General features: G+C 35.2%; 1 protein-coding gene across 1 annotated transcript; it reads right to left on the reverse strand.

The window, feature by feature from the left end:
- Positions 1-681: 681 nt before the first annotated feature.
- On the reverse strand, positions 682-16673 carry LOC123667934 (protein quiver). The gene is made up of 5 exons (XM_045601764.1): positions 16585-16673; positions 10021-10080; positions 9190-9237; positions 2314-2460; positions 682-1348 (listed from the first exon to the last, which is right to left on the reverse strand). The coding sequence occupies exons 1-5, from the start codon at positions 16619-16621 to the stop codon at positions 1155-1157; spliced, it is 486 nt and encodes a 161-aa protein (XP_045457720.1). The 5' UTR covers positions 16622-16673; the 3' UTR covers positions 682-1154.
- Positions 16674-19063: the final 2390 nt, after the last annotated feature.

Consider the following 19063-nt stretch of genomic DNA (forward strand, 5'->3'; position numbering starts at 1 on the left):
TTGCATATGAATTTTTTAATGGACATTACAAAATAAACTATGAACATGCTTCGGACCAAGACTAATTCCACGTCAAATTTAAAAAGTGACCGCGTTTTTTAGAGAATATTTGACAGTATTATATTTATTTTATATCAAAATGAATGATACTTGTCAATACGACTTGGTTTCATATCGCAACAACACAGAAACGGAAGCATGTTGTGAAGGCGACAACTGCATCTGTGTCTCGTACAGATCTTCCAAGAGATACTGCAATTGAATACATTCCCCCCGCGTCGTATAAGTTCTACACCGAAATCTAATAAATCACGACATCATCACGTATTACGACGAAATTCATAATTACTATATCACCTTTGAAACTAATTTGAGACCTAACCTACCCGTCGCCCGCGGTAGTTCACTACCGCGCTACCTTGTCGCTTCGCTGTATTCATTAAATTCTACCTAACAGTGCGCCACGTCTATAGAGTGCGTCTATGAGCAAATTCAATTTGGTCTAAAGATTGGACCGGGAAGTCAGAAGCGTCGCGAAGTATCGCCATCGATACAACAATCACGTCGTTTGACAGCACTATGTACACGCTACGAGCGAGAAATATTCGTAGAATTAACTAAGATTTATTATTTATCGTACAATAGTTATAGTCGTCTTTAATATTAGCGTAATATTGGAAAGTTAGATGAAAATAATTTAAGGGTTTAGTTTTCACATGATTGATGATGTGGTTTTATTGTTACAATATTTATTTTCGTGTATTTTATTAAAAAGTATGGTCTCATTCACATGATTGTTTGGTTTCCTCGAGAGACGTTCCTCGGCGTTGCCAAAACTTTGCTGATTTAGATGAGCAAAACTGTTTCCTCTCAGGAAAAAATAATTATTGCAAGACAAATCCATCGGAACCAGTATCTCTTTCAGTCCACTCTATCAGTCTGTTCATCTTTAAGAAAACACTTTGGCCACACCGGATACGCCCACATCGAGCAAATGAACTAGATGAAGTAATCTATCATATGGAATGTTACAAGAAAATTTAGACAAACGCATCCTCTAACTCGAATACGGCTGTGAAAACTAAGCACCTCGAGAACTACTAGCTACGGCTGGACGAAGAGAATCAAAGAGCGGGTGCTGCGTGTCTCCTACTTCACCTGCATGCACATGCCAGCAGAGAGAGCGTGACAGCCAGCGCGGCGGACAGGCGCGAGGCGGCGTTGCACATGTCCTCCTCGCAGAAACACATGTGACCGGTGCCCGTACTTTCCATCATGCACACGTGGTCCACCATGAACAGGTTGATCTGGAGCTGCGACGTGCAAGTGCGGCGGACCACCTCGTACGCTGCGGACAAACGTTCTCGGCGTGAGCTTTCCAACAAACAGCATTTGTAATGCTGAGCGCCGGTAGCTGAATACCTAGTATGTAGACAGTAAGAAGCGAATACTCACGGCTCTTGGAGTAGCGCACCATCTTGACGCAGCAGCCGTTGCAGGTCTGCAGCGGCGGCTGGTCGCGGGGGAGCGCCGTGTAGTTGAACGTATCGAACACGAACAACTACGTAGTATGTCGACAGTAATAAGCGAACACTCACGGCTCTTGGAGTAGCGCACCATCTTGACGCAGCAGCCGTTGCAGGTCTGCAGCGGCGGCTGGTCGCGGGGGAGCGCCGTGTAGTTGAACGTATCGAACACGAACAAATACCTAGTATGTCGACAGTAATAAGCGAACACTCACGGCTCTTGGAGTAGCGCACCATCTTGACGCAGCAGCCGTTGCAGGTCTGCAGCGGCGGCTGGTCGCGGGGGAGCGCCGTGTAGTTGAACGTATCGAACACGAACAAATACCTAGTATGTCGACAGTAATAAGCGAACACTCACGGCTCTTGGAGTAGCGCACCATCTTGACGCAGCAGCCGTTGCAGGTCTGCAGCGGCGGCTGGTCGCGGGGGAGCGCCGTGTAGTTGAACGTATCGAACACGAACAAATACGTAGTATGTCGACAGTAAGAAGCGAACACTCACGGCTCTTGGAGTAGCGCACCATCTTGACGCAGCAGCCGTTGCAGGTCTGCAGCGGCGGCTGGTCGCGGGGGAGCGCCGTGTAGTTGAACGTATCGAACACGAACAAATACGTAGTATGTCGACAGTAAGAAGCGAACACTCACGGCTCTTGGAGTAGCGCACCATCTTGACGCAGCAGCCGTTGCAGGTCTGCAGCGGCGGCTGGTCGCGGGGGAGCGCCGTGTATTTGAACGTATCTAACGCGAACAAATACGTGGTATGTCGACAGTAATAAGCGAACACTCACGGCTCTTGGAGTAGCGCACCATCTTGACGCAGCAGCCGTTGCAGGTTTGCAGCGGCGGCTGGTCGCGGGGGAGCGCCGTGTAGTTGAACGGGTCCTTGCAGCGTGCGTCCGTCCAGCTGTCGCACTCGTAGCAGTAGATCGCGCGCGCTACACACACCCGAGGTTACCTCGCCACTGCCCACTTGTCACTGGGCTAGTGTGAGGCTGATAGTTGTAGAACAATGGCGGTGTTAAACGATTTATAATCACGTTGTTTTAGTATGTTTAAAACGATGTGTTAAGTAACATCTCTTGTATGAAAAAAAAAACATTGTGATGTATATCGTCATAGAAAAATGCAATATGATGTTGCAAATAAGTTTAAAGGACTCAAATTTAGTAAGTACTAGCAAATGACATGTTTGCTAGAGAGGTGCTGTCTAGAAATTTGGTAAAATATTCGTCGTTAAAATAATGATTTTCTTTACAGTAAATAATTAATGTTATCGACATCGTCTGTCGATAGTTTGCATTTCTGTTTCAGATTCGTCATTGTTCTACAACAGTGTACGAGGAAACTGATGATATTTTTGTGAACTGTTAAAAAATTTATAATGCTGACAATAATAATTTATAACTGAAAAATTTATAATGCTGACAATAATAATTTATAACTGAGATTAAAATTTTATGTGTATCGTAATATTTTTAATATTTGTCTTATTCACACATAACTCAGCATAATAGGCATATGAGGACCATACGAAAAAATGGCGTCAAAATTTATATTTTATTCTATACCTTTAAACGGTTTTAATGATCCAATTCTCTCCTCAAGCACATAAAATTAATGGTTCTTATGTGTTAAAATTGATGTTCTTATTATATTTATGGTAGATGACAGTCGCAATTTTACTGAATAACTCTTGTTAATGTACAAAAAATAAATTTAAGTTTAAAAGATGAAGAAAGATTTGATTACGCTATCTCACATTATAGAGTTTGATAATGATGCATAGGTGGTCGATTGCTAGCTTTGTAATGTTGCTTTTACCACGTTACATTACGAGAAATTACCGTCGAAACTTTACACCTTGAATTGACATCACGAGTACAATTCTGCGTCGATTCAAATAGTCATAATTTATTCAGTATGCTGGGTTATATGCCTAAAACTCGCGTTAAAGCATGTTTTGAGTGCCAATCACAACTAGTAAAGCGGTGTGATCCTGTCTTATTACCTTTTCTTACGTACTACGGCCTTTTTCAAACAAGGTGCGTATTCTATGAATATCAAAAGCATACTACTTACGTTTCGTAATGATGCTGGATTAAAGCCTTATATTTATAGTAATAGTATAGATTTAAATAAATTTAGTGTATGGTGCAATGTGTGCGTGTAGCTTGTATAGTTGTTGTTGTGCTATAATATATTGTATCTCAGTCTGCGCCATGAATTAAATTTATATGCAATTAATGTACCAGGAACGCCATCTATTAGCAGGTTGCAGCTAAGTGTTAAAATATAAGTTTAGTTCTGTTCGAATCACATAAGCGGCGTTTCATTATAGATATAATTGTTGGTAAATTAAAAATTAGTAAAGCTAGTAAATCTCGTATAAATAGTCAAATACGTGTTGCTCGAACGACTGATGATGCGTAACTGACACGCTGATCAAAGCGCCATATTGACAAGAACACGCCCACATGGAGCTACACCAGAGATATATTATTTACAACGCACATAAACAAACACTGACAGAACTGTGCATCATTTTGCTATTAAATGCAATTTTAAATACGCATCCAGTTTCATGAAGGCAATGTTTGCTAGTCAGAAGCTCAATCTAGTGCAGCGTACAAGCCTTGTTGGAGCGAAAGCTTTTAAGCGCCATTTATAAAGTTTCAAAATTAAGGTATTTTACGTTTACGTTGATATAACAAATACATAGCAGTTTTGTTGAATTGATTAATCTAGTTATAAAAAAATAAAAAAAATTACTAACTCCGACAAAACTGAATCTCTAAATTTTTTTTTTGTGTACGTCATAACTTATAACTTGTTGTATCGATTTTTGTGATCAATGATTTTTCGGGTTTGTGGACAAGCACAATTAGTTATTAAAAATTCTTTTACGAGGAGAAAAATAATATATGACTGACATATTTAAAAGGGTGGAAATGGAGCAGCCAAAATCGTATAGTCTACGCGGTCGAAACCGCACGCAGAAAGCTAGTATGTTGCAGTACCGTTAACAACCAATACTAGATTGTAAGATTTGTTAAATTGTAATTGAGCTCAAATTAGTCAACCACTTTCTCCTACATGGAGAAAGAGACCTATGCACAGTAGTAGGATGTTACACGCTGAATGCGAATGCGACGCGAGTTAACCACAAAACAATAATTGTGTTTGCTCGCAAACGAAAAAAAAACCGACTTCAATTACATCGACGAGTAATACAACGTAGATCGACGAAAAAATAGTCAAGTAACAACGCATTATCAAAGATTACTCAAAAAGTAGTTATCAGATTTCGATGAAATTTAAATGTGACCACATGATAAACATCGGCTTTCGATTAAAAATCATTAAAATCGGTACACCTAATAAAAAGTTATTGCGGATTTTCAAGAAGTTCCCTCGATTTCTCTGGGATCCCATCACCAGATCCTGGTTTCCTTATCACGCTACTAAACTAGGGATATCTTCTTTCCAACAAAAAAAGAATTATCAAAATCGGTACACCTAGTAAAAAGTTATTGCGGATTTTCAAGAGTTTCCCTCGATTTATCTAGGATCCCATCATCAGATCCTGGTTTCCTTATCATGGTACTAAACTTGGGATATCTTCTTTCCAACAAAAAAAGAATTATCAAAATCGGTATATCCAGTAGAAAGTTATGCGGTATAATACAACGTAGGTCGACGAAAAAAGCGTCAAGTAAAAACGCATTATTAGATATAACTCGAAAATTAGTTGCTAGATCTCAAATAAATTTAAATGGGACCAATTGACACACACCACCTTTCGATTAAAAAAAAAATTGTCGAAATCGGTCCACGCGGTCAAAAGTTCTGATGTAACATACATAAAAAAAAACAGGTGAATTGAGAACCTCCTCCTTTTTTGGAAGACGGTTAAAAACGGGATATTTACCAAGTTTGTTGGTCGCAATATTTTGAGCAACTTTGGCCACGGTCATTAGATCACTTATTTGTCAAAGAACTCTAAATAAATAAATTTGTGGTATCCACCTACGTAATTTAGACATAGGTACTAGTAAACAACATTGGTAGTAGTACTAATATTACAAATGCGTAAGTTTCTGAGGACGAAGTGATGGATGTTTGTTACTCTTTTACACGAAATAACTAGACTGCTTGTAATGAAAATTGGTACGTAGATAACACCTGGATGTCCACAACAACTTATAGGATAATTTTGATCCAACATTCTTACGAAATAGAAAACTATGACCGCGAAATCGCGAGGTGCAGCTAGTGCATACAATGAGACTTCCGGAATTATAACATTTGTATATGTACCTACGTCACCGTGCTTAGGTAAGTATAAATAACCAATTCAAAGAAAATTCAGCTTAAAGTTTTGGATTTCTTTCAACTAAATATATGGTAAGTATTATAATATGAATATATTTTTAATCAAGTATGTTTATTGATATTAAATTATTAAAAAAATTACAAAACCAATGAAAAACTTTTATTACTTTTTTTAAGCACGGTAGAATTTCGTTCGTCTGTAGTTACACGTAGGTATGTAGCAGTTAATCACGGCTCGGCCTTTGTGCCAGATTTCTTTCAAGATTCGCAGCGGGCGAGACCTAGGTGACCTAGTCACGCGAGCGGCGTTGTACTTACAGTTATTATTCATACTTATTTATAGAACAATTAATTAAATATATTGCAGGGCTCGTTTCTTTACCAACGCTAAGTTACTGTAAATTATTTCTTTCGTATGACCTTAGGTAATATTATAAACCGGGCGCTTTTCTTTCTAGAAAGTACGATTTTAAGCTTTTATTTACGAACATATTGCGGGCGCCATGGTCATGAATGCACAAAATTCAATGGCACGAGTTGATCATCCAAAGAACACCATCGTTAATATCTCATTTTCCGGGTAAATCATAAAAAGTGTCTGTCTGTGTAAGCTAGTGACAATATGCGTAAACTTTACATCCGTCGGTTATCTAATTCTTAAATCGTCAATTTAGAACGGGAGATTTCAACCGGATTAGAATTGTAGCCTCTGCCTGAGTTCCGTCAAAAAACCCAAAAGTTATTATTTCAAAATAATATTAAATATTTCTCTACAATTTTATCTACGTAACTTCCGGTCTCGTAAAATTATTTGACTAAGAAATAACCTATATATTTGTCTGGATCTCTATTTGTGTACTAATTTCATCGCACATGTATTATGTAAAAGTTTGTACGTAAATGATTAAATCTTTCCAAACGTTTGCTTTAATCACGTGTGCAACACCAATTACGATAAATAAAAAAGTAAACAAAACAAATTACATTAAATAAACACAATAAAATATTCCTCATTTAAATCGCCGCTACTTAGCTTCAAAACAAACTCAATAATAGGCTTTAGTGATGTAACGTCATCGTGAGCCCATTATGTCGATAAGCCGCAAGTGTCAAACTGTTCTCGACGCAAGTGGCTCTCGCGGTCGACCGCTCGCCGATACTCGTATAGTAACTACAAGGGAAACCTTTTCTTGTTATTTTTAAACAAGCGAACGTCTTTCTAAGAACGTGGAAATTTGTATAGAAATAATGTTTCTTTGTAGTAAAGTTCTTGAAGTCGATTTGAAATAACATTATATTTGCCTTTTAATTCCGGTTCACACTTCATACACATTTATTTGCCCTTGTCGACGATTCTCTACGACTCTATGTTAATAGTTTTTTTCCAATCGTATATCACGGATTTTTTTCTTTGTTGACAACTAAGAATTGACGTATAATTTTGTTTTATATCTTGTTTTTACTTTTAATTAACAACACAGCGGTAATATTACGTTACCCTTGATGTATTTGTATTTCGCTATCAAGGGACTGAAATACACTGTTGTTTGAAGTTCCCTCTCTCCTAGCTCGTGACGAATGCAGTAAAGTTTTAGTATTGTTCAGATATAAAAGAGGATAATTACCGTGCTTGTACAAATAACTCAGTACCAATATTTCGGCCATGGGGACACTCATAAATCTGAATATTATTGTTGATGAAAGATTAAAAACTTAGACATTAGGGTATTTTAATATTTATTTTTGTATTTATAATAAACGAATTTAAGACCAACTTTAATTGACAAATTTAACATTCAGGGATTTGTCTGATGAATCTTAAGATATACAATAAACATTATTAATGATTAATTTTGAAAAGTGAAGCTACAACCGAGTCAGAATGTAGATTATGTAGTGAATAATCGGGAAGAAACCTCGCAGTTACTCTTTTGAAAGTAATATATAAACTGTGTTTTAGTATAAAATTAATAATATCTTGCATGAAATACAGCGTCACTTGGTCACGTGGACTTACCGTATGGTATCTTTATCAATTATGTAATCCTGCACTGAATAATACGCTTTATCTATTAATGTATTTTTAATAAACACTTTAAATTTATCTTGAGACAATTCTAAAACCGCTCGTGCGATTTTATTATACATGCGAATACCAAAAAGTAGACATTTACTTTATGCGCTCGGAAACTTGGAGTTACAATTTAGTTATTTATTCTCGTGTTTATACTATTTATATCAAAACAATCGATATTCTCGTGAATATACATAACATTAGTTATAAATATGTTGTGATGCAATTGTTAGTATTCCGCAGGGAGACTCAAGCTCCAAGATGGTAAATTCCGCTGTAGTATTCCTTCCATAGTTTTATGTAAATGATATAACATTGTTGCACTTTGTACACGCCTGGGTTGGAAGTTAAAAGATTGTTACTAAACAATCTGGATACACTTTATTATTAGTATAATGAAGAATTGTAACTTAATTTATCCTCTCACTCTTAAAGATGTTATAAAAATATAAAAAAATAAATGAGGATTGGAATGGTATGAAACAAGATACGAATAGCAAGTGTAAATTTATGTCTTAATTTTAGAGTTTTAATTTTTAACATTACGGTAATCATACTGAAGGAGTAAACTCCGGTCGCGTCCCGCAGCTGACGCACAAACTTTTTTTAATCAGTATCCGGTTATATTAATATTTCGGTGAAACAATTGAAAAATTTAAAAGAAGTACCACCTACATTGAATTTCATTCCAAAATGAATTCACCACGTCGAACCCTAGCCTTATAGGTTGTATATTGCATGGCATTATGTATTGTAATAATTTTTCAGGTACAAGTTACTAATAACATAGCATAGAAAGCAGTGAAGTTAATTGTTAACACCCAGTCTACGGTGACGAAGAGAGAATATTTGTTTATTATTTATTGATTAGTACAAAGGTTGTTGTAGAAGCGAAAAGAAGTCATTCATTAAATTTATAACACTCGTGTTCCTTCCTCACATATTATATTTAAGTACTAAAAATACTATTTTTTATAATATGAATCTTGTAAATAAGATTTAAAGTCTTTAATATTGAAATTAAAACACTAAACGTTCTTTGATTATTTTATATTTTTGTGTTATATACATCACAGACAGAGTTGTCTGACTGTGATAACAAATTAAGTATATACAGTTAAATATATCAATTTAAAACGTTTTATTAAAAGTGTCTTTAATTACGAGTATTAAAAGTTCAATGAGCGACAAGTTACAAGCGACAGCGACAGCGCATACGCTCGAGTGAAGCTAGCGTTTATTCATAGTTGATACTCACTCTGGCATTCCGCCTGAACAAGAGGACTCAGACTTAGTGTCCACAATGCTGAAAATCCATGCTTCAATTAGTTGAAAAGAAAAAGAAAAAAACTGAAAAGAGAACACGCTACGAGTCTAATAGTTATCAAGAAGGATCCTTCCTGTCAATAACTGAGTCGTGGACCGTAGACTGGGCAGGATAAATATACGATCATACATATTTACAGAATATACCAATTAATGTAATTTAGAAAAATAATTACGTAAGTTATTGCTTTGGTTTGATGTTAAATGTTTTTGTTATTGGAACAAAATATCGTGATACTAAAAACTAAAAAAGCATGTCAAATTCTACTTGGATGAATTATAGTACATTCTACTGATTCATTCTAATTAAAATTTAAAAGAAGTTTTTGTAGTAAACATCAGTTATTCACAGGAAACATGTTTGAGTGTTGTAAAGTACCAATTCTGCGGTGTTCGGAATTTAGAAGAGAGAAAAATACAACATGCAAACGATTTGTACATTCCTTTAAACATTTAACACACATTCCTATGACACTCAAACACAAACAAACACTCTGGTTCGTGATATCGATATCGATAAAATATCTTTGATTCAAAAACAAAATAACGTTTCCAATTAAAAATAAAGCAAAATAAAAATATCAAATTACAATTGCAACTAAATTTCTAAGGCCAATTAGACAATAACAAAATTAAAATAATTTTATCGGTTACGAAATAGAAGCAAAAACAAATAATAATAAATAATGAATATAAAAATATCGATATCGACATCCGCGACGCACAACACTAAACAGTCGGCAGCTAGGCGCGGGTCTCATACCCGTCCGGATGCACGAGTTGGCTTTCACCTGCTCCACTCCGATCCAGGACATGAGGAGAACTGAAAATAATTACAATAACACATATAAATATATGAAAAATATTGAGATTTTTAGTATATCCTTGTATGTCACTTAACTGAGGTAGGACACAGCAGGAAAAACACTGCTCCAAATCTGGGGCAGTCCGACTGGGGAAGTAGCTTGACATTGCAGGAGATCACATTGAAATAATACTGCTTTCAAGCAATGTCGTGTTTATGTGCTAAGTAAGGTGACCAGAGCTTCTGGGTTAGTAGTAGTAGTAGTTTTTCATAAAAAAACCTGATTTGCGTACGATTCAAAATTAATTCAAGAGGTAAGTTCGATTTGTGTCTTTGCCCGCAGCGTCTAGCACCAATAATAAGGCGACGTCACTTCATTAACGGCGGAAACTGGGCCGTGTAGTCTTGGCAAGTGATATTGTCGATAAATCTTACGACAACAAGCTTACGTCACTAGCCGACAGTTATGACGCTCGGGATTGTGGAATAAACTAGCGTTAATATATTAATGCGGTTTCATATTGGCTTGTCTCACTTGTTGATGATTGTTAAACTTGAATTAAATATTACAGAGCAATGCTTTTTGTCAATTTTAAATGGATTGAATACTGAGGTATAGTGGAGTGGAGTGAGGAGTACAACACAAAACATAGCAGGATTTACATTTTTTTGTGTCATGCATAGATTAAAATGGACATATTTACTGGTTTACAATTTTTTTTGATTTGTTTTGAGTGATCCCGAATTAGAGTAACTATTACTAGTTCTATGCACCAAAGTTACCTGGACCACATACTAACCAGGTAGGCACTCAATTTACTTGACCAATCCAATTCTCATTACGTCTATTTTAGTACGTGTCATTTAGTGTATTTTAATACTTTCAAATAATAGCCATTCCCGTTGATGTAAATAGATTCTTTTAAATCTGTTTTTCACAGTTTGTATAATTAAGTACAAACGGAACGAGAGCGGAACAGAGCGTTTGTCATAAAATTAATTTATTGGATTCTACGTAGGGTTTAGAGCTCGTGTTTACTGTCGTCGTAAAACTTCTCTGCTGCAAGCGTGTGATCATTGTTTACGACGCTTCGTGTACAGCAGACACGCTTACAGGATTTCACATAAATAATGCGTCCAAATCATTGTAAAGATGAGACAAAACGTCCTAGCGAATAGAACACGTGAGTGTTAAGTAATAATTTTTCGAGCTAAAATAAATTTTTGAATGCGTTTAAGGAATCTTCTCGGGATTTTACGTACTACGATACGGTACACTTAACGTATGGTAGCGGTTTTCAACCCTACCCCCAGCCTCCCTAGGAGCTCTCTAACTAACTCACACAGGAACATACTTGAGAGCAGTGTTATTTATATGCTAAACTTTCATAGAAAAATGCTTCTCTTGGAAGAAATGTTTACACAAATTTTCGCCCACCTTGAACAGAGCTTAGAAGTGAGGTTGTAAGTTTCAATACATTTTATAAAGAAGTCACAAAAATTAAATATAATTCAACTCATAAAAATCACATAAACTTTTTTTATTCGAAAATTCGTTTATTACGTGTCTTGTGAGATTTTGTTATGAGTTTTACGTTTCAGCAGTTGTTTACAGGAGACGATCACGGCGTGGGCTCTGAATTATTTTCAGGTAGACACATCTCGTGGTTCTGTCTACTTTGACATTATGGGCTTAAATGTTCTGTTGTTATGAGTTATTGTGACGTTTTATACTATATTATTTTAAGATTCTTTTTTTTTATCAAAAACTGAAACTTCTGAACAGAATAATCCGCAATAAGCACATTTTTCCTTTTTACAATTAAAATAAATGTCTTTGTTGAGATATCCCCAATTATATATTCTTAGACAGTACATAACGTAAATGTTTACATATCTACGAATATATAGAAATGTTAAGAATTTTGTGCTGGTTTCAATTTCAATGTAGTGAATAAAACACAGAAGACAGCCTGTTTGTACTATACGAGTATGACTTAAAGTGGAGCAGCTTGATGTCGATTAATGGGTTGACACGTAAAACGATTTAAGCTTTTGCTTCAATGTCGTGTATGCAAAAAATTCAGTAGTTTAATATAACAAAAAAATCAAACAAATATATCTCCTTCTGCTTCAGACGCAAAGAATGATGTCGATTCAATTATGACCTCAAAAACTTTTACACTGTAAGTACTGAAAATAAAAATACGTTACAATTCGTTCAGTATAACTATTATCGAGGTACGGCACAGCAGGATATGTCCTGCTTAAAATATGGAGCAGCCCGACTGGGGAAGTACCTCGACCTTACAAAAGATCACAGCTAAATAATACTGCTTTCAAGTAGTCTTGTGTGTAAGCGATCAGAACTCCTGGAGTGGGTCGCAAGTAAAGTTGGCAATGCGCTCGTATTGCTTCTGGTGTGGCAGACGTCTATAAGCTACGGTAATCGCTTACCATCAGGTGAGCCGTACGCTTGTTTGCCGATCTATTGATATAAAAAAAGTTACTAATCGTGCAATCCTCGCTTACTGCGCTCAAAGTTTGGCAAATGAAGTGCACACTGTAAGAGACCGACACATCTATCGTTATCATCCTGACACGCTTGACTAGACAGATATAACTTCCTGCTAAACAGGACACATCTATGAGTATTTTAGCGTGATGAACAATTGTGTCATTGTAATACCAATATCTATAGTAATATTATGAAACGGAAGAATATGTTTTTGTCACTTTTTTTATCACTAAATTGTATTTCTATATAAAATCTTGTTATGAAACAACATTACTACAGTTCGTAAATGCACACTTTCGTTTATCCATAATGAAATGTGTAAACTAGTGTACTAATCTAGTGTATCTATAACTTATTTTGAATATTATTTTTGACATGAGGAAAACTGAGATATTATATGTATACATCTATACCAATAAATAAAATTTGAGTGTCTGTTTGTAATATTAAAATAGCCGCTTTTCACTAAATGCATATGGGTGTATACACGACACTGTACAAATACGAAAATAACATTTTTTACAATTTTTTCTGTCTGCCTGTTTGTTCCGGCTAATCTCTGAAACGGCTGGACCGGTTTTGACTGGATTTTCACTAGCAGATATCTGATATAGTAAGGAGTAGTTAAGGCTAATATTATTTTAGAAATTGATTTATTTTATAACTCAGATAGTTTACAACTGAACAAAAACTTTTTTGTTAAATTTTTTGACGTAGTCGCGAACACAGCTTGTAGGTATATAGAAAATAAAGATATCATAATATGCCTCAATCATAACCCTACGTATTTAAGATGGGGCGCGGCTTTATAAACGCGAACGCAGGTGAAGCAACGGGGACGTCTACTGTAGTCACGAACACAACGCGTATCGTAATTATCATGAGGATGCAAGTATTAACATGTTTGTTTGACTTCATTAGACACTGGTATATAATTTTAGACCTTTAACCCTAATTTATTGAGATAAGCAGATGTTAATATATTGAAATATCGCTACTGGATCATTTTCTTGTTTTAATTCATATTGGCATATTAAAAACGATTAAGCCTGTAACTCTCCACTGTTGGGCATAGCTCATATGTCTCATATATCTAATATGAGAAATGATGGATATCAGGTGTTTATGATAAAAACAGAGATCGACAGCTTAACGTGCTCTCCGAGGCATGGTGGGGAGACCCACTAGGATAGACATCCATACTGGAAAGGAATATTTGTACAAATACTAATATCCATCCCGAGCGGGAATCGAACCCGCAAACCGTCGGTGTTTTAGACGACCACACACTCCACTGCACCAGAGGGGTTGTTATATAATAAGCGGTTGTTACATAATAAACGGTTGTTTTATATGTATGTATATGTATGTATGTATGTATGTTTGTTGCTCTTTCACGCAAAAACTACTGGACTGATTTTAATAAAACTTGGTACGTAAATAGCCGGAGATTTAGAATAACACATAGGCTACTTTTTATCCGGACATTCCCACAGGATCGGAAATTATGCGGGTGAAACCGCGTCGCGCAGCTGGTCATTAGATATATCACAATTAGGAACACGTGTTTGTATACGGACGTTCCGTACACTGTCTCACTAATTCGAACTTCAGAATTTTATCACAATAATTAGCTGTACCCTGCGCGCGTTGCTACGCTTTTTTTTTGGTCGTACCAAATCAGAAACCTTTATGGACTCATGCACAACACTTTGTTGAAGATCATGACAATATCAAATGTATAGTTTACGATTCTATAAAGAGCATACAGACAAACATTCATTTTCTTCGTCCGAGACTTCGTCCACGTGGAATAGTGACTTCGGACGGCATTTTTTCGATATAACTTTTGGTTTATTTTAGATTATAAGCACCGTCTTTGGGTATTGACGTGTTTAACGTGATTCTTTAAACTGGCATAACTTTTTTATTTATGATCCGATTGACATGAAACAAACACTAAATTTTAACTTAAAACTGCATCTAAATAAGCCGTTTTTTTTTAACAATTTTTTATACGTACACGATTATACACAGTATTTTGTCATGGAGACTCACGTATAATGGGTGTGCTTATCCCTGTAAGAGATTTCTTCCAGCACACCCGTTTATGAGATAATCGTGCACAAACACATTACATTTACATTTTTTATATATGTATTGATTGTTAAGGAATAAATTAATTATAAGTATAAAAAATATCTTCAACGTGCAGAAATGCTTGAATACAAATTATGTGATGTTTATCGCTGAATGTTCCTAGCTAAGACTGACAAACTTCCAGTGGGAAATAATTTTGTACGTACACATTGTGTATACAAAGTCAATTTTGTAGACTTGTTCTATAAAAGATGTTACAGCGTCATGCGAACTATTAATAAGTATGGGTAAGTGGTTAAAAAAAAATTAAATAGATATTTCTATTTTTATTGAAGACTCGCTTATGTAATAAGTTTAAGTATGTTTGTTTGCACATATTTTATGAGAAACAAAAATAATTTTCTGTTATTTCGCAGTTTCTGAACCATAACTGGTCAAAGCTCCTCTTTAATAAGTACTGGAGTCCAATACAGGTAATTAATATTGGGATATAAGTACAACTAATACACATGTACCTGTATTGGATGGACACGTGCTACTCATTTTAGAAGAGTAAAATTAAAAGCAAAAATAATTTAAAATTAGAATACGAATGTACCTGTGTAACAAAATGCTTTAAAGCCGGTTTCACCGGGTGTGGATAGAGTTTATCCTACAAATAAGTTACGAATAGAGTTTAACAGTAGGAGTTAGAATAGGGCAGTAGGACCTGTTACTCCTCAATTAATAACTACAGCTTTTAAATATATATTTGCCAATACAAATATCTCATAAATATAGTGGAGTAGATGCCAAGAAAGAATAATATATCAAAAACTTTTATCTGTTGGATACCGTCATCCGTCCTTTAAATTTGAGAAATAATAAACATAATTTTCAACTGATAGCGATCGTTACCCATAGTAGGAATATATCCATCAACCCGCTTGAAGCAGCGTGGTGGATTAGGCTCTGATCCTTCTCCTACGTGGGGAAAAAGGCCTATGCCCAGTAGTGGGATATTACAGTCTGAAGCTAACCAATTTTATTAAATAACCTGTCTACAAACGAAGATATTTAGCCTGTGACATCCCACTGCTGGACAAACATATTTTTTTCTACATAGAAGAAAGACAAAAAGTTTATACGATCGAGGCATTTATATTAATCAACCAAGTTGTATCGACATTTATAAATATAATATTCTTGTATAATATATTTTACAAGTCATCAGTCCACAAGCGTCTCAACATTTCCACGAGTGTCTCAGCATTTCCTCAGTCCTGATTCGGCGTTATACATATAGGTCAAGTTTGGCGCGAGTCCAACTTTCATATTATCTCAAACGTTTGACATCTGCGGCCCATTCGATACCGACCGACTTCCACTCGACGAAAATGTATGTCTTGGACTAATAAACGTTGGATATTAAGTGATTGACGCCGCGAGTCGTTCAATTATATCCAGAAGTCCTCTTTAGTAGTATTTTTTTAATATGTCAAGAGCATACGTGTTTATTTGTACCATAATGTAAAAGAAAACGATTTGTCCAGATGAAAGCTACACGATCAAATAAATTTAGAGAAAAAACTGGTCTCACCGCCGCCGCGCCGTTTGAAATGTACAATTTCGTAAAGTTAAAAACACAGGACTCAATAAAAGGTTTGAAATAAAAAGTCATTTAGCAGAAAATCAGCAATAAATATCGAAGTAAATATAATCGTCAGGAATAGTAACTACATACTATTCATTACTAATTAAATTAGTTAAATACGCAAATAAGACCAAATTTTTAAAAAATATTTGAATCCTTAATCCTTAAAATTATTTAAAAACATTTAAAAAATATGTTAAAATTTTAAAAAACATTATAGTAGAGCTACAATTAAAAAATAAATAAAATACACACACACACAAGAACGTACCTGGAACGTGAATAAAGCAGCGCATTTTCATTATCATAGCGAACTGTCCGAGGCTTCAGCTCGACCGGCCGCTCTGATCCATCGCACTCAACGCGCCGCCCCACTAGCTCCGCTGCGGACTAATCTCGCCATTTACGTAAAAATACTACGCGTACAGTATAATGAACTTTATATATGGCCCGTTTCACCGCTTGCAAAAAATTATCCTGCACATAAGTTACGAATAGACTATAACAGCAGGATTTAGAATAAGCCATTAGGACCCCAGTTTCACGTCAATTAAAAAAGTTTTAGATTTACAATTGCAAATAGAAATATGCCATAAGCATAGTTGAATTCGATGGTGGAACAGAATAATTATAGCATAAACTTATCCGTTGGATACCGTCATCTTTCGAATAGCGTTAACGGCAACCGGTGAGACAGACCCAAAGAGTAAAATAACTTGCCTATACAGGAGGACAAACCCTAAGCAAAAAAATAAAAAAATAAAGCAATGTACAAAGATAACATTAAAATTACTTATTATTACTAAAATCCCAATGTTTCGCGTATGAAGCCTGGCGCGACATATTATATAACGAACATAATACTTTCTGCTGAAGTCTATCTAATTATTGACTAAGCTATTATAAAATAATCAACATAATGCTGTAAAACAGATTTAAATACTAAATAATACATATAATTCCTTTCTATGCTAAAAATATTAAAATTATTATCATAATAGTTAATTTATCGATACTACGCTCATCTCTAGGCTTTAATAACAAAAAAATATCAAAGAAACTCTTGACAGCTGAAATGGCGGGAAGCGTCATAATTTAATCGTGAGTGTTCGAAATACGCTTTTTATTTTCGATGCATCTAAATAAATGTGAAATATTATTTTCGTCCGTTACTCCCGATTATATTTACTCCGAATTAAATTGTATAATATATTTTTTTATGTTTTATTCATCGGAGCGACCTTGCGACGGAAACTATGTACACGCGAACTTTTTCATAAAGGTTCTTTAACATGTAGACGGATATTAACAATGTTTTAATAGTTAGTTTAAATTTCTGTACATTGTAAAGAACCTTAATAGAAAATTCCGTACTATTAAACATCGTACGGCATCAGGCATGACTTGATAGCGTAAAAGCCGTCACTCGTAGCGAACTTATGCGCAGACTTTATTGATTTTTATGAAAACCTTTCCAGTCATGCGAGTATTGTTTACTTCGTATAAATTAAACTTTACACGTTTAAATTGAATTATATTTCGCTTGTCAATCACTAATTAATTTATCATTATGCGTTTTATGTTGATGTACGTACTCAATCAATGTTCTAACTGAAAAATTAAATAAAACTAGTATCTTTCACGATATTTCTATTAATAGGAAATTAATAAAGAAACTTGCGTTTTTTCTTCTATTCGATTCTCATTTTTGTCGTCGTAATTTTTATAAAATTATAGAATCTTACCGAAATCTACCATACTACGGATTCACTTCGAAATAAAAACCACTATCTACTTAAACTACACGCACCGACCGTTATAATACCACGAACATATTAATTTATATTAATTACAACAGTTTTTAACGTTTCATAACAGTTTTCGGCGATTATTATTTTCACAGCGCATTTTTTGGGACGTAACCTCCTCACTGGCGCGTTTGGGGCACACTGCCGCGGTGTTGTCAACTCGCTTCTAATTTTACCACAAAATATTAAATAAAATGAAGATTATTGTTGATTTATGTTGATTGTAAATATTAATGCGTCGTAAGATTTTGTAATAATGTCGGGTTTTATGTCAAGGTTGAACAGTTACTTTCGTCTCTTCCGTTATTTTTAAAAGTTTTGAAATTAAAAAAAATGTCTCTAAATTTATTATCGTTTTGTAAAGAAATTGTATTTTGGAATTGAAATAAGAAATACACGTAATAATTTAAATTTAAATCAAGATAGATTCGAATCAGGATCGATTTTTTTATACGTTTTAATTTTTTTTTACTTATTTTTTTATTTCCTGAAAGTTACTTAAAAAGACAAAAAAAAGTAATATCGGTAAAAAAACGTGTGTGCTTTGGACCACACAGCTGAAGTTAAATTTTTGCACAATAGGCCTGCATCTTTTCTTATATATACAAAACGTAACTGGCTATGAGAGAAAGAGAGAAAGAAAATGAGTGCTCGGGCCTCTCTCTTTCTCTCTTGCTCCATTCACCTCGCCCGATTACACTTTTCGTAACGCTTTCGTCACGCTTTCACCAGCTTACTCCTCAATAAAGCGAGAGTAAAAAGTTTTACTTCAGAAATTTAAATAAAAATATTGCGTAACTTTCCCCTAATTCTCCTGTAGCGCTAACTGGCAACACTGAAACACCGGCAATACGCGCTTTGCCGCTATGCGGAAAACTGTACTAAATATGTCATACGGTTTAACTTTTAACCGATTTACAGACAAAAGAGTTGCAACTTTGA

The sequence above is a fragment of the Melitaea cinxia genome, chromosome 29 (genome assembly GCF_905220565.1).
Source record: "Melitaea cinxia chromosome 29, ilMelCinx1.1, whole genome shotgun sequence".
Taxonomy (NCBI): domain Eukaryota; kingdom Metazoa; phylum Arthropoda; class Insecta; order Lepidoptera; family Nymphalidae; genus Melitaea; species Melitaea cinxia.

Excerpts from the sequence above, each read along its gene's own strand:
- LOC123667934 (XM_045601764.1), bottom strand. The coding sequence starts at position 16,621 with ATGATAATGAAAATGCGCTGCTTTATTCACGTTCCAG. Across the intron at positions 10,081-16,584 it reads CTGCTTTATTCACGTTCCAG|TTCTCCTCATGTCCTGGATC; the intron begins GTACGTTCTTGT and ends AATTATTTTCAG. Across the intron at positions 9,238-10,020 it reads CAACTCGTGCATCCGGACGG|CATTGTGGACACTAAGTCTG; the intron begins GTATGAGACCCG and ends ATGGATTTTCAG.